At 34.6% G+C, this 8,601-nt stretch overlaps 1 protein-coding gene across 3 annotated transcripts; it reads left to right on the forward strand.

Annotated features, from left to right (window-relative positions):
* The first annotated feature begins 1,197 nt into the window (after positions 1-1,197).
* Positions 1,198-6,814, forward strand: LOC112510531 (15-cis-phytoene desaturase, chloroplastic/chromoplastic). Of its 3 annotated transcripts, none has more exons than XM_025115981.1 (16): positions 1,198-1,332; positions 2,014-2,290; positions 2,376-2,508; positions 2,751-2,839; positions 3,269-3,326; positions 3,529-3,684; positions 3,862-4,010; positions 4,228-4,347; positions 4,471-4,684; positions 4,776-4,878; positions 5,022-5,069; positions 5,280-5,325; positions 5,578-5,765; positions 6,032-6,194; positions 6,456-6,535; positions 6,623-6,814. In XM_025115981.1, exons 2-15 carry the CDS (start codon positions 2,069-2,071, stop codon positions 6,510-6,512), a joined length of 1,746 nt encoding a protein of 581 aa, XP_024971749.1. In that variant the 5' UTR covers positions 1,198-1,332; positions 2,014-2,068; the 3' UTR covers positions 6,513-6,535; positions 6,623-6,814. The 3 variants fall into 3 exon arrangements, with proteins under 3 accessions (XP_024971749.1, XP_024971750.1, XP_024971751.1); XM_025115982.1 differs by having other exon boundaries at positions 6,629-6,814; XM_025115983.1 differs by having other exon boundaries at positions 4,779-4,878.
* Positions 6,815-8,601: the final 1,787 nt, after the last annotated feature.

Below are 8,601 nucleotides of genomic sequence, written 5' to 3' on the forward strand. Positions count from 1 at the left end.
TTATGTTTCCTTCCTTTCCCCTTGTTTGAATATACACAACGAAATATTTGAGAGCTCTNGATTTCGTATTCTCTGTATTTATGTTTCCTTCCTTTCCCCTTGTTTGAATATACACAACGAAATATTTGAGAGCTCTTACCATCGATTTTATAATAAGTAGTAGGACGGAAAACCCAAAAAAAAAAAAAATGAATAATTGAGGTGGTTGAAGTTGTTTCTTGGTTTTTATGCACAAACACATATGTTATATGTAAATGTGCATATTGAACAAATTGGTCGTAATTACTTGTGCATATTGTCAAAATGAACGGTTACAACAAGGGTATTTTTTCGTTTTTGTTCTCTTTTATGGTAATACAACTTGTTTTGTGTTTGTTTGCTAAAGATTATGTGTTCTTTTTGGCCGACCCGTTTGATTAGAGCTACAATTCCATGTGGTTTATTATTCGGGATTTTAAATAAATGTCACATCTTATTAAATGTATGTTTAGTTGATTATTCAGTGATGCATCTAATCTAAATCGATGAAATTTTATTTATCCTATATTATTATAAAGTATTTAAATTACACTTTCAAATATCTAAAAGTTTAAAATTCTTTATATAACTAATTAACGAATAAACACAACAAAATTCAAGATAAAAGGCCTCATTTTTTTTTATTATTAAAGTATGTTAGCTCTTCATTTTAAATATAAAATATCGTTAATATAGTTATCATTTAAATTAAATGATTTTTAACCTCTAACAAAATACTTTGTCATTATTTTTATAAAACAAATCATAATTAAACTAAAATAAAAAATATTTTTTTTATAAAACCTAAATTAGATAAATTAAACCATAAATTTAGACTCTTTAATTTGAAATCCATATCAATATATATTTAAAGATAAAATCATCTTTAAATTTCTTCGTAAATAAATCGAGAAGTATAAATAACAAAACAATGTATAGATTTCAAAACCCTGTAATGGTTTTTGTTTTTATGAAAACCACAACTCACTCCATTAAAGAACAAATAAAAAAATAAAATTGTGAAGTTATATTATTTAATCGTTTTCATTTGATTTATCAGTTAGTTTCTACGTTTTAACAGTTAATATATCTGTAATTAATTAATTAATTGAAATTTGAGTAATTGGAAGGAAGTGGAATGGAGGGTATATTCCTAACCGTGGCTGACGAAGTTCCAACAACGAAAAACGCCAAAACCAATCCCAAAATTGAACTCCAACTTCTTCTCCATTGCAATTTGCAATTTGCAATACGTAGCTCCAATCCAGATCCTCTCTTCTCCTGTTACCACAAGTTCTGCCAAATCGCACAAAGGTAAAGTAGCTCTCTTTAGGATTCACTACTTTATTCTACTGTGAAGGTGGATGGAATCAAATCTTTATGTTTTGGAGCATACAGCTTCCAGGGTCTGCTGTATAATTAGCAATTTTATTACTTTCTGATATGATTATTTATTTCATTTACAAAGTAAATATAATTAATAATTTTGACAGCTGAGAGAAGCTTGTTTGATAATCGAAACGTATGACTACTGAAAGGGCTATTTTCTGCTTCTTCTTAGTATGTATAGGTGTTCTTAATAGTTGATTACAAGGGGCAAGGGAAGAGTGGAACCTGGTTGCTTAAATGAAATTAAGGAACTTTTAGATATTCTCGTCCAATCTGTTTGATGGAAACTAAAACGTTGGTTTCCCTCAATTTCCAAAAACAAACAAAAAAACTTGCACTTCAATTTCTTGGTTTAACATCTAAGTTTTAACTTTGATTCTAAACTTTATCAGAATTTTTGGATAATCACAAAAAGAAATATGTTTTAGATTATCTTTGATAGCTAAATGCATATTTGTATGAGGTATAGAATGCAATTGTATGAAAGAAACTTGCGACTCTTTGTATGACTGGATTTCTGGTTTTCCAGGAAGGAAAAAGTTCTAATGTGTGATTAGCTATACTTCTTTAGGTTCATGTGTTTATGTGGAATTCTATGAATCGCAGGGCTGTTACTGTGTCTTCTCGGGACGGACGTAATTTGGGTATTTGGTGAGGTGGCATGTCTCTGTTTGGAAATGTCTCCACCATCAACTCAAGTGGAAAGTGTACAATAATGAATCTTTCAAGGACACAGATCAGTTCAAGAGATTGTTTTAACATTGCCTCAGGGCACATGGATGTATTGGCCTTTGGACACAGTGATGCTATGGGTCACCGATTGCAATTCCCAGGTGTCCGTTCTTTAATAACAAGAACGAAGAAGAATGTCTCCCCTTTGAAGGTGCCATTGTACAACATGGATTTGATTATTGTTCATAGTATCAAGTTCATGAATAAATACGTCTCTAATAATTTGTGTTAAATAGGTAGTTTGCGTTGATTATCCAAGACCAGAGCTTGAGAACACGTCTAATTTCTTGGAAGCTGCTTACTTGTCTTCAACATTCCGAACTTCCCCCCGTCCAGCTAAACCACTGGAAATTGTAATTGCTGGTGCAGGTAAGACGCTGATGTTTATATTACTGATCAAATTTCGTAAGCTAGTGTTTTTTGTAACCAAAATTTATACCCATAATAGTGCCCTTAATCTCTTTTCAACTATTTTACATTAAGATGCTACTTTCCACACTTCCTCGTATTTATGAAGTATATAGCATATAACACCTATGTTTGATGGTTTTGTACTAACACCTATTATAGTTTGTTATCCAACTAACTTTTGCACCTTGTTGCATATGCAGGTCTGGCAGGTTTATCAACTGCCAAGTATTTAGCTGACGCAGGTCACAAGCCAATTTTATTAGAAGCAAGAGATGTTCTTGGTGGAAAGGTTTGCAGAGTTTCTATCTTTATTTTCATGTTCATCGTAAATCCATCTCTCTCATTCCCACCTTTCATTTATCTTATATGTCTTTGCTCATTGTTGTGCTTTTGACTTTTAAACAATGGCTGCAAGTTAAGTCTCAGCCGTTGTGCATGTGGTTTCTCTTTGCTCCTGCATTTCTCTTTCTCTGTTGCTCTCTTTCCGTCTTCCCTTTGTGCGAGTACAATAACTTAGGCAGAACATCTGTTTGTTTGCGAGTCTCATCAGGCGAAGGTGGATTATTTTTGAGAGATTCCACTTGCATTTCAACTTATATGTATAGCAAGTAGTGCAAGCCTAGTTGTTTGGTTTAATTTGGAAAAATAGGTTGCCTTTGATGTTATTTCATATTGTGAATATTTCTATGACCATTAACAAGTTAAACTTTCCACATAGGTTGCTGCTTGGAAAGATGATGATGGAGATTGGTACGAGACAGGCTTACACATATTCTGTAAGTTTTAACCTTTTCCATTATTATCCTTTAAGTATCTAAAAAGACATATGGTAGTTAGCATAAAAATTTACACCAGTATAATACTCTTTGTGCATTATTTGTCTGCTATAAGGTATTGTTCCCCACAATTATTGTCTTTCCTTCTGAACGTTCATAACCAGACACCTAATGCTCAATGAACTTCTTGATTTGCTTGAAGTTGGAGCTTACCCAAATGTACAGAACCTGTTTGGAGAACTTGGCATTAATGATAGATTGCAGTGGAAGGAGCATTCTATGATATTCGCAATGCCAAACAAGCCTGGAGAATTTAGTCGGTTTGACTTCCCAGATGTTCTGCCTGCACCATTGAATGGCAAGTATGCTATTATCTCCCCTTCTTATTTTAGGGTATTTACTTCATTCTAATGCCAAAATAGGTCTTTGGTCGTGCATTCTCTGCATCTGCAACATGACAGGAAGTTCAATGATCTAAAACAAGATTGCCAACGCATGCTATTACTAAAAGGCTTAACTATGCATACTATTTCAGGAATTTGGGCTATATTGAGGAACAATGAAATGCTGACATGGCCTGAGAAAGTAAAATTTGCAATAGGGCTCCTGCCTGCAATGTTAGGTGGACAGGCTTATGTCGAGGCTCAAGATGGTTTGAGTGTTAAAGACTGGATGAGAAAGCAAGTATGTCATCATTTGAAATTTTTTATCTAGCCTGTTTCAGTTAAAAAATGCGAAGCAATGGTCATGATCTATACAAGATCTATTTTTAATTTCTAAGTGGAAGGTTGAAAGGTTGAACTTTAGCAAAGCCTCTTTTCTGGGAGGATTTTTGGTTTAGTAATACCCTCAGTTAAAAGCATTAGTTTTCGGTTCTAATGCATTTTTCTCGTTTCTCTAGGGCATACCAGATCGAGTTACTACGGAGGTGTTTATTGCCATGTCAAAGGCATTAAACTTCATAAATCCAGATGAACTTTCAATGCAATGTATTCTCATTGCTCTTAACCGGTTTCTTCAGGTAAACTCATCATTATCTTGAAGCTTGCTGATTAAGTACTTTAGCAGAAACTAATCTATCTCAAGACATTTAATAAGCGAGTTATTAACTCAAGTGATAAGTAGTCTAAAAATAAATCAACAGGAGAAGCATGGTTCAAAGATGGCATTTTTAGATGGAAGCCCACCTGAAAGACTTTGCATGCCAGTCGTTGAGCATATTGAGTCGCTAGGTGGCGTAGTCAGGCTTAATTCCCGAATACAAAAGATCGAGTTAAACAAAGATGGAACTGTTAGGAACTTCCTACTGAATGATGGGAATATTATCCAAGGCGATGCTTATGTATTCGCTACTCCAGGTATGTTGACAAAATCATTATTTGATTCCATAGCTTCCTCATACGTGCATTATATCCAACAAGCTTTTATTCATTGTTTTGTATCAAGCAGTAGACATTCTGAAGCTTCTTTTGCCTGAAGATTGGAAACCAATTCCATACTTCAAAAAGTTGGAGAAATTAGTTGGTGTTCCAGTTATAAATGTTCATATATGGTTAGTTGGATCCTCCAAGATATTGCTAAAAACATAGAATAACAACAGTTCAGCTTATGCATGATTCTTCACTTCTGTCAAGATCTTTACTTTGAATTACAATTACAACCCCTTTGTATTTTTGATTGTTGAACCATTTTCAGGTTTGATAGGAAACTCCGGAACACCTATGATCACCTACTCTTTAGCAGGTTACCTTTTATTTCTTGCAAAACATTTACTTATTTTTCACAAACAAAGATGTTGTGCTTGTTGCTTTTACATCCTCTAAAAAACAAAGATGTTGCTACTACTAAGAAGGTTCCTTTTTGTGGTCATTTGATAATTGGTCTAATAAATTAGTACTGATTTTTTGGCAGTCTAATCCTATTTTTCATACTGACATTTAACTTGGCATGCAGGAGCAATCTTCTCAGTGTATATGCTGACATGTCTGTAACATGTAAGGTAATACTTCAAAGACAAAGAGGCAGCCCTACCACATGAACATTCTGCCTCCAGATTCTCATTATAATTGGATAGAATCAGTTTTGCCTCCTTATTGCATGCATGGATATGCTTATTGACTTTTCATGATGCACAAAACTCTACCATATTCGCCAATTCCAAAACTCCACCATATCTCTGAGTTGTAAACTACATGATGGTCCATATCTCTTCAACGCTGGAGTGGTTGAAAACATTGTCCATTTTATGCAGGAATATTATGATCCGAATCGGTCCATGTTGGAATTGGTCTTTGCACCTGCAGAAGAATGGATTTCACGCAGTGACTCTGATATTATTGATGCCACGATGAGTGAACTTTCAAGACTCTTTCCTGATGAAATTGCAGCAGATCAGAGCAAAGCAAAAATATTGAAATACCATGTAGTTAAAACACCAAGGTTAGACATATCTAACGAGTACTTATTCTTTCTGAAGAGTACTTAGCATGTCAACATCATCATGTTCATCCACCCATCAAAAGGAAAATAGTAAATCCACTAGTCTCCAAGTAGAGAATTTACAGTATATACACATATGCGAACCTATAGATACATACTCACCACAAATTTGTTTATTCTCACGAGTACCTCCAATATGTATTAGGTTAAACATTTGCGACCCTATCAGTAACTATGAACCAGTTTAACTCATACTTCCCTTTCAGGTCTGTTTACAAAACTGTACCAGACTGTGAACCTTGTCGTCCTTTACAAAGATCTCCAATACAAGGATTCTATTTAGCTGGCGACTACACCAAACAAAAGTATTTGGCTTCAATGGAGGGTGCCGTTCTATCAGGAAAATTTTGTGCACAAGCTATTGTACAGGTGATCTTCAAGTACCTAAAGCAATTGTTAGTGCATAGCTGGCAGAAAGAGAATTACTCGCACCTTCTTATATGTTTCCTTTTTTCAAGTGGTGCAAATTACACCTATATCCTAGTAGATCATGTTTGTATTTGGCCAGTCAGTCAGTGTGTTAGATGCGATAATACAAGTGTACAAGCTTGGGCAGCTATTTCAGTACCATAGAACACAAAGTAGCCTGCATTTTCTGTTGCTCATCATCTCATGAATCATGATACGCAGGATTGTGAGTTGCTTGCTGCCCGGGGGGAAGTGCTGGCTGAGGCAAGCCTTGTCTAACTCCACAAACACCAGATGACTTGGTAGGTTAAAAATCAATGAAAGATAGAAACATAGTGGTTCTTACCACTCCAAAAACATCTTTGACTTTTTGTGGTCCTTGGCTGAAGTTGTAGGCTTAACGTGGTGGAGCTGTTACAAGTTCAACAGAAGCTAAACATAGAAACACCAAGTGAAGCTTTTCCAAAGAAGAAGCACATGCTTATTATGTACCTAGTTGGTTACGTTCTGATTACTTTATACATCATTTGTAGCAAATATTGATTAATCAAGATGTTTTATACATGGGCATGGGTGTTTAATTTTGTTTTCATGGTTTAGACGAAGAAACTGATTTGTGAGTCTGGGAAAGATGTTAGAATTAAGAAATCTATATTGGGTTGGCCTTTCTTTTGTGGGGATGAAGGAAATGTAATTGCTTGTGAAATAGAGAAAAGTGTGAGATGTGTAACGTAGATGCTTGGAAAGTAAGGTTTAGGGGGGTGAAGTGGGTTCTTAATTCGTTGAATTTGAAGAGATCCATTAGAATCCTGGAGCTTCCTTCCTGTCCTGTCCTGTCCTGGCCTGGTACATCTATAATGTAAAATAGTTGCTCCTAAATTTTAGGAGTTTCACTTTCTTAGGGTTTTGGTCATTTGCTTTTTTTGAGTACATATCTCCTTTTGTATTTCCTAGTATCAACCGGTAAAAATTAGTGGCAGGTTTAAGAATTTCTCTGAAAGGTGGGTCCGTAAAGTCGCGGTTTGACCACTGTGTCGATTTGGAGAATAAAGTATATTTGTTTTTCAAATGGAATCGATCTTGGTCTTTAAAATAAATATGTGTCGTTTGAACATGAAATTAAAAAAAAAAAAAAAAAACTGCATTGAGAAGGAAAAAAAATCATGAAAAAAATACTAAAATCAAAATAGGAGAAAAATTAACAAAAAGCCGTTCCTTCTAGCTATATTTTTGCGTAATGTTTTCAGAAATAACATTTTAGGGTCTGAGTTAACATTTTGGGCTGGCCTTGGAGCCTAAAATTAAAAGATAAAAAGTTAAAGTTTTACTTGAAATAAGATTCAAACCCATGACCTCTTTTATATATAGTCCTAATCCAACCATTGCACCCACGTTTAACTTCTGCTATAAATTTGGTTATTTACGAGCACCCCTCAATATCAACATTAGACGTCTATTTTTTTTCTTTCAATAATCGAGTGAGGGGGTCCTAATAAAGAATAGTAATGTATTGAGAGAAAGACATGTTATGCCAGAAGGATTGATATGTTGAAAAATCAAAACTGGATTACCAAATCCCATTGCTTGCATGTCAAAAAATTTACAGTATCTTTTTAAAATTCACTTGTTGTTTGTTTCCAACCATAATAAGGAATCAAATTTGTCAAAGAAAATGGAAACTTAACTGTCACCAATACCATACACATGACTATCAATTACAAGATTCAAGATAGGTAAAGATTGAAGCTTGATTCAACCCAATATAAATATTTATATTTCCACTAATGTTTGAAAGAGCGAGTATAAATTATAACAAACAGAAGAAAAGATGGAAAGAAAGTGACACTGATTGGATGAGAAGGGTATTTTCGTAATTAAAAAAGAATCACATTTTTTGAATAGTTAAAGCATTATGACATATTTCTGATACAGGAAGCCACATAAAGTCAAATAGCAACCCGAGATTTAGTTGTGATGAGAGAGATATGATATTGGAAATGCAAAGAGATATAAAGTAATACCTTGTGAATGCAAATAAGGCGACACCATGTCCCCAATACGCATTCCCATCACAACATCCCTCCCAACCATCTCTTTTACTTCCACTTTACTCCATCTGACTTACGTGCAATTCATCTTGTTTCTTTCTTTCTTTCTTGTACGGTACAACTAATTTCAGCTTCCATCTCCTTTACATTCACCCCCCCTTTCCCTCTCCATTTGCCCTTGATTTCTTCAGGATTAAACAAAAAGCCAAAAACCATCAATGCTGACTCCTTTCCATGCAAATCAGTCATCTGTTTTCAATGCTGACCCCATCTATAAATACATCTCTGCCCCCTGCCTTTTGCTTCTCAGGGTCCAGCTC

This window comes from Cynara cardunculus (genome assembly GCF_001531365.2).
Source record: "Cynara cardunculus var. scolymus isolate 2C chromosome LG 3, CcrdV1, whole genome shotgun sequence".
Classification (NCBI taxonomy): domain Eukaryota; kingdom Viridiplantae; phylum Streptophyta; class Magnoliopsida; order Asterales; family Asteraceae; genus Cynara; species Cynara cardunculus.